Source organism: Meriones unguiculatus, assembly GCF_030254825.1.
Source record: "Meriones unguiculatus strain TT.TT164.6M chromosome 13 unlocalized genomic scaffold, Bangor_MerUng_6.1 Chr13_unordered_Scaffold_37, whole genome shotgun sequence".
NCBI classification, from domain to species: Eukaryota; Metazoa; Chordata; class Mammalia; order Rodentia; family Muridae; genus Meriones; species Meriones unguiculatus.
The window spans coordinates 6831879-6846417 of NW_026843647.1; the positions used below are offsets into that span (position 1 = coordinate 6831879).

General features: G+C 38.0%; 1 protein-coding gene across 1 annotated transcript in view; it reads left to right on the forward strand.

The window, feature by feature from the left end:
- The window catches only part of LOC132650978 (cytochrome P450 3A1-like), a 32839-nt gene extending 26404 nt beyond the window's left edge, over nt 1-6435 (forward strand). The window contains exon 13 of the mRNA XM_060376296.1: nt 1499-6435. Coding sequence (XP_060232279.1) covers nt 1499-1600 — 102 coding nt within the window. The 3' untranslated portion in view covers nt 1601-6435. The remainder of the gene's footprint in view (nt 1-1498) is intronic.
- Nucleotides 6436-14539: the final 8104 nt, after the last annotated feature.

Consider the following 14539-nt stretch of genomic DNA (forward strand, 5'->3'; position numbering starts at 1 on the left):
TTATAACATTTTTCATAAAAGCAATAATTTAAATTAAAAGGTATCTTTTGTATGTGTCCATGGAAGACTCATGTATAGTATTTAAAGTTTTACTAGTATAAGATAAGACATTTAGATAAAGTATTTATATTTTCCTGAGCAACTTGCTCTTTGTTTCATGTGAATGGATGGCTAAAATTTACAGGACTTGTTTATCTGGTGTGGCTCTCTTTCACAGTTAGTTTTACTTCTGGGCAAATGAAGGGATGGAAGTATTTATTCTTTGATTTGTGGCTTAAGGAAGTTATATAGCTTTATCTACATACAACTTCACTAATTTTATTACTTTGTCAATAAAGCATTTAAATCATATGCCAGAATTTAGATAAATCAAGGGTCTAGCTTTGAGAGCCTATGGCACAATTGGCAAGGGGAAGATTCTCTGGCAAGCACCAGTAATCTTAAACTTGACATTTCTCTATCTCCATGACAACTTTGTTTACCTTACATTTCCTGCAACTGAGACTTTCTCCACCATACATTCATTCTGTATTTTGAAACAAACAAAAAAAAAAAAACAGATGTTAGCAAAGACAATAAAGTGAGTTTCCCCTGAATATATGCTTTTAGTGGCTCAACTGTAGTACTGACACATGATCTAGGACCTGAGGATAATTCATTGATTTGAAGTGCATCCTCTCAGAATTAAAATGTAAGTTTCAACAAACCAAAAATAGCTTTTCAATACTTAAAACAATAGTATGACATATTAACTAAAAATTAGGATGAAAAATATTAAGCTTACCTGTTTTACTCTAAATGAGCAGAGAACAAAAATAATACAAACCAACATGACTTGTCTCAGGGCCTGAATTAAGTAGATTATCAATCAATTTACCCAATGCATGTTTGGTTGCATCCTCTCACTATCCAATTGACACAGTTTGGGGAAGAGGAAGTAAAAATATGATGATAAATGTAAGTATTAAGTTTCTGCAAAGCATTCTTTTTTTTTTTTTTCTTCTCAATGCAGTTTATTCAGGAACCTTGAACAATCTTCTGACCCTGGGGAAAGCCAGCGCACACCTTAAATAGCCTCTGGGTAGCCAACCCCAGAGTGCCACGTGGGCAATGCAGATAGGTCCACATACACGGAAGCAAGCCAGATCCTCAGCCTTAGCCAAATATGGAATTCTTTGTGACAGAGAGCACTCACCATCGGGAAGGTGGAAGGCAGAAACCAGCTCCATCTTTAAGGCGCGGCATTACGCAGCTCTCTACAGTTCCCCCTTTTTGTTTTAGATGCATCAGGCAAGAGTAGAGGTCTGATCTCTGATATTAGAAATAAATTGGGACTTTGTACCGATGTTCATTTAGGTGTCATCCACCCAAAGAGCATCAGACCTGTCCGATACCTTTTTCTCAGAGGCATTCTTATACTGAATGTTTGTTTTACTTTTCTTCTGGAGTTGTTTCGGCTCATTCATTGCCTCTCAATATTTTTCTTCCACTGTTGCAGATACCTCTGAAATTAAGCAGACAAGCACTTCTTCAACTTCAACCAGAAAAAAACATTTTTCTAAAGGTTGTGTCAAGGAATGCAATCATAACTGGAGCATGACTTTCTCTCAAGGAGTTCTGCTGTGCTTTTCAGAAAGGTGGTGTCTAAGAACATTGAACTCTTTAATTTTCATCATGAATAAAACCAAGATGGAGATAGGGATTAATCAACTGGCCCTGATTCAGTACACCCACTAAGGTTTCTCTGTCTATACAGAGGTCCATATCATTTAAAGAAGACTAAGTCAGTGACAGAACAGGAAATTCATCTTGTCTGGTTCTCATGGGACCATCTCCATCCACATATGATTGACTCCATCTATTTCTTTTGAGCTATTTTGAGATTAACCAGATAACTGTATTTTATCAATATTTTTTGATGAAAACATGAACTATAGTGACAACTCAAATTGTAAAATGTGTGTAAGATGTTTTAATTGCAATATTCTGCAATAAAAGTTACACTGAAAATATAAATACACACCTCTTTCAAAAAACCTGGTTCTAAAAGTGTCTTATATTTATTGAGAGCATCATTCAATGTATTTTGATCATATTAGTTCTTTTCCTCCATCTCCTCCTATATTCTTCTCACCTCTGCTCCCAACTACCTTTACATTCTCTCCAAATGTTTCACAATGAAACAAAGCAAAACAAAACCAAAACTAAGGAGTCCAGTTCATGTTAGATAACTACCCCTGTGTGTGAGGCCTGCTCTGGAGAGTAGTTGATATACCGCATGCCACCCCATCAAAGAAAATGGACTTATCCTCTCTCAGGAGCTTTCAGTTGACAATATCTCCTTGGCAAGGGGTAGGACTTTGAGAACCTTCTCACTAGGATTTTGCTTCGTTTGATCTTGTGCAGATCTTTTGAATTTTGTCATAGTCTCTTGGAGTTTTTATGTGCATATGCCGTGTTGTAGCTTGAAAATTTTGTTTCCTTGAAGCCATCTACTACCTCTGGTTCTTCCAAACTTTCTGCCTTCTATTCCATACAGATCTCTGGGTCTTGAGGGGAGAGGTATGACATAAACATCCTAAGTGAGAGCTGAGAATTCCAAAGTATCTAACATTCACTTTGACAGGTCATAAGTTTCCTTGTTAATTACTCTATACTGCAGGATGAAGCTTCTCTGATAAGGACTGAGTGATCCACTATTTTTACAGATATAGCTGTGTGTCATTAGGAATCTTTTTATTCTTACATTAATGTAGTAGGTTAATAGTAGTATGTTTTCTTTTAGGGCTTATGATTTATCTGCTCTCTGTTTTGTGGCTTCATTGACAATATCAGCCATGGATTCAATCTTATGGAGTGGGCATGAAGTCCAATTTTAAAAGTGGTTGTTTACTTCCATAACATTTGTGCCACAATTGCACCAGTGGTCATAAATTTCAGGTTGGTCATTATAGTTCACATCTGGGTGAGACTGAATATTGCTTTTCTCATCCAGCAATTTCATCTGTAAAAGTAGCTTTTATTCTCCTGTTTGTGTTGTCATCTGAGAAGTTTATTCCCCCTTCTGCTATCTAGGCTTAGTCTTGAAAGCTGATAGCCTCCATACAATTTAACCCAGGCCTAGAATGTTTTCAGTATCTGAGCCTCACTGCTGAATGAGCTCACCCTTTCTTGTTCTTTCTGATTTCTGGACTGGCTGGTTCAGCTCAGCTGTTCTGGCTCAAACTCCTCTCTCAGCTGACTCATTCAATCTGGCATTTCTCTTGACCTCTGTGTGGCTCTGCTTGGCCTCAACCTAACTCCAGCAATCTGCTGTGATCTCTCTAACTAAGGAGGACACAGAAACAAATGTATTCCATGGCAATTCACTCCTTGGAATCATGTACTGATATTTTTGTAAGATTTTGTTGGAATAAATAAACACTTGGATGAGTGTACACAGATAAAGGATGTGTGTGAGTATTAATAATACATTTACAGTCTGAGATTTAAATAACACTATAGGGTTAAAACTCACTAGGGTCTTCTGCATTTTGATGTAGCAATCATGAAAGTGGTTGGAGAAAGATGGGGATAACAAGGTAGAGAGAGACAGTTTAAAATTGGATCCTAGAAATTTCCATTTCCCTTAAGGTTTGCTGAAAACCCAGGCTCCATGTTAAAACCCCTTCCTTCACACTGTTACCATCTAACTACCACAATGTGTATGCTGATAACCAGGTCAAAGCAGTCTCTAAAATTAAAATGGGCTTCTCAAAAAAATAGTACAGGAAGTACAGACTGAACAAACCCCTGAAGCTGCATTTAACTTTCCATTTCCTAAGAAATCCCTATACAAAACCAAAAACTTCCTAGGTCATTTTCAGGAACCCGTTTGGTCAAAAGCTCCAGATAATTTTCACAAATTATTGACTCTTAGAAGTGTCTATGAATGTCCTGCCTCTTTCTAGGACAATTTGATAAATCTAAAACCCAGAGAACGAAAGTACCGGGTTGATGAAATTGATGAATTTACCTTATTTCTGTACTCTTAATCTGTCTGTGGGCTAACATAACTAAGACCTCAGACAGGTCATATTATTGTGGCTCTTAGTCTTTTTGTGACTGCAATATACACTGAACACTTACTGGTATTGAAAGCCTAAATTCTAAACTTTCAATTTTAAAACTAGATAGGAGAAAACTAGATAGGAGAGAAAAAACAAGAAAGGAGAGAAAGGAGATGGAAGAGATCCCTGAAAACAATTGCTTTTAGTTCTTGCATTTTTTATGAGCACAACTCCTAATAACCTGGAAACACCCCTGATAGCCAACAACCAACAACCGTGCCTCTTGGGGCCTTAGCATTTGTATACCTTCTGAAATGTTTCCAGAATTACGAATGTTACACAACCACAGAAACTATCTGCCAAAACCACTCCTCTGCTGGATTATAGAGCAAATCATAGTCAGCTTCTGTGGTCAGTCCTAAGCACCCCCACATCCCTATACATGGGTTTGAAATAAAAGCATTTTTTTTGTATTTTTTAAAGAAATCAGTGTTCAAAACCTGTCATTACATCACCCACATCTTAATCCTTTTCACCTTTGGCACTCATTACTGTCTGCCGTTGTGTCCAAATCCTGAATTTAGGAAATGATATTAAAAAATAATTTGATGCAATGGAACTAAAACAAAATTTCTAGTGATGCATTTCAGCTTTTGAAAGAAATAAAAATCATAACAGATAAAAAGTGTTCCAGTTAATATTAAAAGTAAAAGTGATCAGGAAAGAGCAGAACTAACAGTGGGAATAAAAGAAAATCTGGGTTGGAATACAAATACATATTATAAATAAAATATATATTATAAACAAAATAAAAAAATTGGGAACTCTGGGGAGTCATGGAATTTGTCTATTATTGATGCCTTGAGGAGCATGTGCCATAGTATTTTCCATTTATACTCAGGAGCTCCTTGGACACTGTGTCCATTTCAGTCCCTGAGACCTGAAACCCTCCCTCAGACTTTGGAGCATTAAGGACACCTGTGTAGCTCTGCATTCCCTAGAACTCAGAAAAGCATAAAGAAGCTTTAAAGAACATTTAATCTTAGACATTAATCCTTTATACTCTGTATAACTTGCAAATATCATAACATCCCAGCAACTACAATTGTATTCTTCAGGGGAGCAGCATTTACATTCTGTTTCTGATAAGTCTGTAAAAAGTCTGATTGCATGCAATGAACTTGTCATTTCCTCCATATTAATTTGGCCCCTCTAACCTGTGCTGAATAGATGATATTCCCTCTGATCTAACCAAATAACCATGGAATGGCATGTAAGTGCAATAAGTAATAGAACATTTGATTGTACTAAGGTTTGCTGAAATCTGATTCTATGTTCAAACTCCAGCTTTTTATTGTAGAATGTACACTTTCACTATAGAATTCCAGCTCTGCCTTATTTTGTTTTTTCAAACAAAATTTATTTTATTTTTCTTTTTTAATTTTAATTTTATTAATTACAATATATTAATTTTGTATCCCATCTGTAGCCCTCTCCTTCATCCCCCCAATCCCAACCACCCTTCTTCTTTTTCTCCCTTGCCACTCACTCCCTCAGCCCAATGACAGATGAGGTCCTCCTCCCTTTCTATCTGACCCTAGCACATCAGGTCTTATCAGGACTGGCTGCATTGTCTTCCTCTGTTGTCTGGCAAGGCTACACCACCCCTCATGGGGAGGTGATCAAAAAGCAGGCCACTGAGTTCATGTCAGAGAAGACCCCTGTTCTCCTTACTTGGGACCCACTTGGAGACTGAGCTGCCATGGGCTATATATGTGCAGGAGTTCTAGGTTATCTCCAAGAATGGTCCTTGGCTAGAGTATCAGTCTCAGAAAAGACTCCTGTGCCCAGAAATTTTGTTTCTGCTGCTCACCTTGTCCCCTTTAGATCTTCCATCTTCCCCCTTCTTTCATATGATTCCCTGCACTCTGCCCAGTTTCGCTATGATTCTCATCATGTACTTTAATGCACTGCTGTGTAGAGTCTTTCAGAGGCCCTCTGTGGTATGCTCCTATTCCCTGTTTTCTCCATCTTCTAAGGTCTATCCCTTTTGCCTTTCAACGAGGATTGATCATCTTACCCAGGGTACTCCTTCTTGCATAGCTTCTTTACATGTGCAGATTTTATAATGTTTATGTTATATTATATGTCCAATATCCACTTATAAGTGAGTATATACCATGTGTATCTTTCTACTTCTGGGATACCTCACTTTGGATGATATTTTCTGGTTCCCACCATTTGCCTGCAAATTTCATGATTTCCTTGTTTTTAATTGTTGAGTAGTATTCCAATGTACCACAATTATTGTATCCATTCCTCATCCGAGGGACATATGGGTTTCTTCCAGATTCTGGTTCTTACAAATAAAGTTGCTATAAACTTGGATGAGCAAATGTCCTTGTTGTATACTTGACCATATTGTGTATATATGCTTATGAGTGGTATAGATGGATATTCTCTGAGAAAGCACCAGACTGATTTCAAAGGTGGTTGTACAAGTTTACATTTCAACCAGAAATGGAGGAGAAGTATTTCTAGGTAGTCAAAAAATAAGTTTAGAATACTCTGTTTCTAACATTTGTGACTTTTATCTTGAATTTAAAAACACATACACTGTCGTTTGTAATGAAATATTTCTATTACATTTAACCTTTGTGTATTTCTAAAAACTATCATTTCATCAAATAATTTTGTTTTACATTTTGAACTAAACATTTACCAAGTTTATTGTCAGAACAATCAAATCTCAATTTTGGTATACTTTTTCTTTAGTGATCATGAACAATAATAAATTTTTCTCAAGAAGATAATTTCACACTCACTTTGCTGCTATTATGAGTGCTTTGTTGTTGCTTTTCCATTATCAAATGTATGCTTTAACTATTGGATTCCAGATCTGACTTATGATATGTGTTTTATTAACTAATTTATATACAGATAATACTTCTTTTTAAATATCTATTCTAAAAATAGGATTTTATTGTGCTACAATAATGAATCCTTGGTAGTTTCAAATTTTAATTTTTATCATATATGTGTTTCCTCTGCTTTGAGTATATTTCACAATCTAGTAACTATGACAAAATTGTGCATGCTATTGTATTCAGGACTGAAGTGTTCCTACTCTGTGTATATTGGATATATATATATATATATATATATATATATATATATGCACCTACCATATACATAAAATACAGTAGAAAGATATTTATCAAGGAATATTTCATATCTGGTACTATGGACCCACAAGAAATATTAGGAGGTGGGAAACCATATCACATGAGAAATAACTTGAGGTTCCCATTATCTTAATGTACTTATTGTCAAACAATCTTCTAAATATTTGTGTATGTGTACAAGGAAAAGTAATACTCTCATTCTTACTCAAAGAAGCCTCTCTGTACAGTGATTTGTGATGAAGTTCTTGGCAGCCATCTGTCTCCTATGCTCCTTTCTCCAATGGATTCCACAGATCTTACCATTAGATCCTTCCTGTCTCCACTCGTTGCTTTGTCTCAGGCACCAATTTTAGCATGCACTCCCTGCTAACCCAAGGGATGTTCCTCCCAGGGCAAAAAGCAGGTTAATACAGACCCATAGCACTCCTATTGCTCCTGAGATACAATCCCCTAGAACTTTTCCAACTTTCTAGCAAAAAATGTTTTGTCTCCATTTCCTCTCTGATACCATTTTCTACCGGTCACAAGGACTTCTCCTCCAATTTTCTTTCCTTCAACTCATTCGACTATTCCAGCTCCAACAGGAGGAGGCATTCCCTGTGAACACAGCAGCTGAGCAAGCAAATAAAACAAGTAACACCCATTCACTATACTCTACAAAAATCCAGAAAGAAAACAGAAGCTTGGAAACAAGACACCCACCCAACAAAGACTAACACCCAGGAATCAGTTCCTAGATATCTAATCATGATAAACCTGGTGCCTAGGTGATGGTAAAAAAAAAAAAAAAAAAAAAAAAACAGAATCAGTAACAACCAAGTCAATATGTCTACAGAAGAACCCAGCTGTCCCATGACAGCAGGCTCTGAATATTCCAATTTAGCTCAAGCACAAGTAAAATACCTTAAAATAAACTAGGTAAAGATGTTAGAGATTCTCAAAGATAACATTAATCAGTTCCATAAAGAAATCCAGAAAAACATGAACAAAAGTTGGAGGAAATAAATATATCTCTTAAAAAACATAAAACAAACAAATGAAACCCCACAGTCCCTTGAAGGAAAAAAAAAGTCATCAAGACCTGACAACAGAAATACAGTCAATAAAGAAAACACATGGTTGAGGGAATTCTGGAAATTACTTAGGAAGTAAAAAAAAAATACAGACTCAGTGAGTATCAATAGAATGCAAAACATGGAAAAGAGAATCTAGTCATTGGACATATGTCAGAGAAAATGAGTCCATCAGTCAAAGAAAATGTTAAATTCAAATACTCCTGAAACAAACAAACAGAAAATCTGGGTCACATTGAAAAGACCATTCCTAAAAATAAAAGGTATAGAAGAAGGAGAAAAAACCCATCCTAAGGGGCTATAATAGGTTTTAAACATAATTAGAGAATAAAATTTTCCTGAGCTAAAGAAGAAGCCTATAAAGGTACATGAAACATAAAAAAACCAAGTGTATAGAACTAAAGAAGATCCTTCATCCCATAATAATAAAAACACTAAACATAAGAACAAAGAAAGAATATTAAAAGCTGCAAGAGAAAATTATAAAATATAATACAAAGACAGACATATTATAAATTCACCTGACATCTCAGTAGAGACTCTCAGTCCAGAAGGGCCTGCCTGTCTATAAGACATCACATAGATGGCAGCACTTACTACTATATCCAGCAATTTAGTCAGCAAAACAAGTTGGAAAAATAAAATATTCATAATAAAGTCTAGTTTAGACCACATCAATCTTAAACCTAGGTCTATAAAATGAAAGAGTAGGGAAACTCCAATCTAAGGAGTTAACTACACTGATGAGAACACAGAAAACAAAAATCTCACAAGAAAAGTAAAAGGATAAACCACAGACACGCACACACACCTTCACCACTAGATGCAACAGCAGCAGCATACACAAAATAAAAGTAATCAACAGTCATTGGTCACAGATATCTTTCAGGATCAGTGGTCCCAATTTCCCAATAGAAAGAAACAAAATAACAGAGTGGATGTGAAAAGACTTTCTATCCTTCTGTTGGGTCCAGGAAAAACACCTCAAAATAGGACATTACCTCAGGGGAAAGGTTTGGAGAAACATTCCAAGGAAATGATCTTAAGAAACAAGCTTGTGTAGACATTTTACTATCTAAAAAATAGGCTTCATAGCAAATGTAATCAAAAGAGATGAGTAAAAATACTACATATACTACATACTAATCAAAGTAAAATTCCATCAAGATGACATTTCAATATTTAACATCACTGCTCGAGACAAGTTGACAAATGTTTGTAAAAGAAACAATACCAAGGTCCTCCTTTTTCTTTAGCATCTTTAGGACTATAGATTTTAGTATGTTTATTCTATATTAAATGGCTAATATCCACTTATAAGTGAGTATATACCATGTGGGTCTTTCTGTGTCTGGGTTACCTTAGTCAGTCTCATCTTTTCTAGTTCATTCCATTTGCCTACAAATTTTATAACTTCCTTGTTTTTAATTGCTGAGTATTATTCCATTGTGTAAATGTACCACACTTTCTGTTTCTAAAGCAGAAATAAATTAGAAACTGAAAAACAGATGAGGAGGCTACAGCTGATGAGTCCACTGAAAATGCATGTCCTTTCTCTGCAAATAGTTCATAATAATTATCTGATTTTGTGTGCTTATGCTATTTTAAAAAGGAAAGATTTTTCACAGCTTAAATACCATATTGACCTTCCAGCCCTGATAGTGGGGATCTCAGTACTCCAGTCTCACTAATGGTCAGGTCATTCAGACAAAACTAACAGAGAAATACTGGAGCTAACAGGTGCTTTAAACCAAAAGGACCTAATCAAGTTATAGATCATTTCACTCAAAAATGAAAGAATATGCATTCCTTCTAGCACCTTATGAACTTTATCCAAAATTGACAACATACTCAGACAAAAACCAAGTCAAAGCAAAAACAATAAAAATGAAATAACTCCCTGAATCTTAGAAGACTGCCACTGATTTAAGCTGGACTTCAACAAAAACAGATACAAAAAAATTTGGCAAACTCATAGAAACTGAAGAACTATCACAACTATCTAACTGAATGAGAAAACAAAACAAAACAACAACAACAACAACAAAAACAGCCCTCCAAATTTGGAATACAATGAATGTGGTTTAAAGGGAAAAGTCCACTTCTCTTGGCGCCTACTTTAAAAAGCGAAGATAGTAATGGGAACACAGGCTGTCTCTGACATGCCTGCTCTTTGATCACCTCCCCTTGAGGGGTGACCAACCTTACAAGGCCACAGAGAAGACAATGCAGGAACTCCTGATGAGAACTAATAGACTAGAATCAAAAGGAAGGAAAAGACCTCCCCTACCAGTGGACTTGGGGAGGGGCATGCATGTAGAAGGGGGAAGAAGTTAAGGACTGGGAGGAGATCTCGACTTTGGAGGAGGGGCAAGATGGCGGCGCCAGGAGGACTCTCATTCTGAGCAGCAGCACAGCAGGATCAGCACAGTGAACAGCAATCAGAACTCTCGGCCATAAAACACAGTCATTGTGTTTCCCAGGTGAGAGGATACCCCACGGTGGGGGATTCAATCAGCTTTTAACTCACCCGGCTAAACCGCGGAAGAGATCCCGGTTCCGCCAGACGCTTGGCTGCCGGCCGCCAGCCCCAGCCCCAGCCCAGAGCCACAAGCCAGTGTCTCTGGTCACGGTCCCAGACTGAACCTTGGGCACCACACTTTCAGAGACTGGAATTTTCAGTCGAGAGATAACCCCAGGGTACAGGAAACGATTGGGACCGGCCTTAGGTCACCCAGACATCCCCTGGAAAAGACTCGGGCGGGTTCCACGGGCACCCCAGGAGCCAGCCCGGAGCCAGAGCCGGGGACCCAGGTTCCGGCACAGAGGCCTGCCTGCCTGCGCGCCTGATTCGCCGCCAGAGATAGAAACGGCGGATCTGATCTCAGAGCACTCAGCTCACCCCCAACCTGAAAAGGTCCCCGGAAAATTACCCAGCTTAGGGAGCCACTCAGACTCCCAAAAGCCACAAAGGCAGACACAGGCAGTTTCTGCGCACCAGACAGCTGGCAGAGACTGAGCTGCCATCACACAGCTGTGCTCCAGGCACAGGCAAATTTCTGTGGCCAGCCAGCTGGCGGACACTGAGCAGTGTGCACCAGGGCAAAAAAAGACACTAGGAGTCCTTGTCTCCAGAGAATCCACGGGGAAGGAAGGAAACTGTACTGATCTAAATCACCCAATCCTTCCCTAGAAAAAGTCTAGTAGTCTAGTGGGGCCGAGGCGCCAGCACTCAGCTGTGCTCCAGACACAAGCACAAACAGTTGAGGCGCACCTGATGTCCAACTGGGTCACAGCAGCTGATCATTAAATTTGCAACAAGAAACCCAGAAACAGGGCAGCTGCCCTCAGGACTTCCCTGGGTGAGAGGAGAACCCTCTTGACTAACAAAGACCACAGTTACCACTCAGGTCTATATCCCTGAGGTGAGCAACTCCTGAAAAAACACCAGCCATCCAGGGACTATACCCAAAAAGCTGAGAAGACATCCTTCAGGAAAATCCAGCTTTCTGCAAAGGGGATTCTCTCCACCACAGGATCCCCAGGAACCACCAGAAAATAACCCCTAACCCCAAACTCCTAAGATAACACAATGGGTAGAGGCCAGCGTAAAAGCTCAAGCAACAAAAGACAGAGCAATATGGCATCTCCAGAACCCAGTTACCCAGGGGCAAGTAGCCCTGGACACCCCACCATAACTGAAATCCAAGAAGATGACCTAACAAGTATGCTCATGAAGATGATAACAGAGGAAACAAATAAGATTCGTAAAGACATAGAGGAAGATAAACTCAAACAGAATATTGCCATCCGTAAAGAAATAGAGGAAGCTGCAGCCAAACAGTTTATGGCCTTTAGAAAGGAAATGCTTAAAACACTGAATGAAATGAAAGAAACAGAGTTGAAGGAACTAAAAGAAAAACAGGAAAGTACAATCAGACAGGTGAAGGAAGTAAACAAAACAACTCAAGACCTGAAGATAGAATTGGAAAAATTAAAGAAAACACAAATGGAAGAAATAATGGAAAGGAAGAATCTAGGGAAGAAAACAGGAACTACAGAGGTAAGCATAACCAACAGACTACAAGAGATGGAAGAAAGAATCTCAGGTGTAGAAGATACAATGGAAGAAATCGATGTATCTGTCAAAGAAAATGTTAAATCTGAAAAATTCCTGACACAGACCGTCCAAGAAATGCAAGACAATATGAAAAGACAAAACCTAAGAATAATAGGTATAGAGGAAAAAGAAGACTCCCTTCTCCAAGGCCCAGAAAATATTTTCAACAAAATCATTGAAGAAAATTTCCCCAAGCTAAAGGAGAGGCCAATTAGAATACATGAGGCCTACAGAACACCCAGCAAATTTGACCAGAAAAGAAAATCCTCCCGCCACATAATAATCAAAACAGTAAGTATACAGAACAAAGAAAAAATACTAAAAGCTGCAAGGGAAAAAGGCCAAGTAACATATAATGGCAAACCCATTAGAATCACACCTGACTTTTCAACAGAGACTATGAAAGCCAGAAGGGCCTGGACAGATATCATGCAGACCCTAAGAGAACACAGATGTCAGCCCAGGCTACTATACCCAGCAAAACTCTCAGTCCTCATAGATGGAGAAAACAAGATATTCAGTGACAAAAACAAATTTCAACAATACCTACAAACAAATCCAGCATTACAGAAGACACTGGAAGGGAAAATACAACCCAAGAAAGCTAGCTACATTCAAGAAAACACAGGAAATAAATAACCTCACTTCAGTAAAACAAAAAGCAACCAAGCACACAACCTCATGACCACAGCCAACATCAAAATCAAGAGATCTAACAGCCACTGGTCATTGATCTCTCTCAACATCAATGGACTCAACTCTCCAATAAAAAGACACAGATTAACAGAATGGATACGTAAACAAAACCCAGCAATCTGTTGCATACAAGAAACACACCTAAGACACAAAGATAGACATTACCTGAGGGTAAAGGGTTGGAAGACGACTTTCCAAGCAAACGGACCCAAGAAGCAAGCAGGAGTAGCCATTCTAATATCTGATAAAATAGACTTTCAACCAAAATTAATCAAAAGAGATGGGGAAGGACACTTCATACTCATCAAGGGAAAATTCCACCAGGAAGACATCACAATCCTGAACATATATGCCCCAAATACAAGGGCACCCACATTTGTGAAAGAAACATTGATAAAATTTAAAGCACATATAGATCCACACACATTAATAGTGGGAGACTTCAACACCCCACTCTCAACAAAGGACAGGTCAACCAAACAGAAATTAAACAAAGAAACAATGTCTCTGACAGAGGTCATGAATCAAATGGACCTAACAGACATTTACAGAACTTTACACCCAAACACAAAAGAATTTACCTTCTTCTCAGCACCTCATGGAACCTTCTCCAAAATAGACCACATAGTGGGTCACAAAGCAAGCGTCAACAGATATAAGAAGATTGAAATAATCCCATGTATCTTGTCTGATCACCATGGAATAAAGCTGGACCTCAACAATAACAGAAATAACAAAAAGCCTACACACACATGGAAACTGAACAACTTGTTACTAAATGACAGCTGGGTCAGGGAAGAAATAAAGAAAGAAATTAAAGTCTTTCTAGAAATCAATGAAAATGAAGACACAACATACCCGAACTTGTTGGACACAATGAAAGCAGTGCTAAGAGGAAAGTTCATAGCACTAAGTGCCTTCAAGAAGAAATTCGAGACAGCTCATTCAAGCACCCTAATGGCTCACTTAAAAACCCTAGAAAAAGAAGAAGCAGACACACCAAGAAGGAGTAGACGGCTGGAAATAATCAAACTCAGGGCTGAAATCAATCAATTGGAAACAAATAAAACAATTCAAAGAATCAATGAAACCAAGAGCTGGTTCTTTGAGAAAATCAACAAGATTGACAAACCCTTAGCCAGGCTAACTAAAAGGCAGAGAGACACCACCCAAATCAACAAAATCAGAAATGAAAAGGGGGATATAACTACAGACACCGAGGAAATCCAAACAATCATTAGGACTTACTTCAAAAGTCTATATGCCACAAAATTTGAAAATCTAAATGAAATGGACAATTTTCTTGATCGATTTGACTTACCAAAGCTGAACCAGGACCAGGTAAATCAACTAAATAGACCTATATCCCCCAAAGAAATAGAAGCGGTCATCAAAAGTCTCCCATCCAAAAAAAGC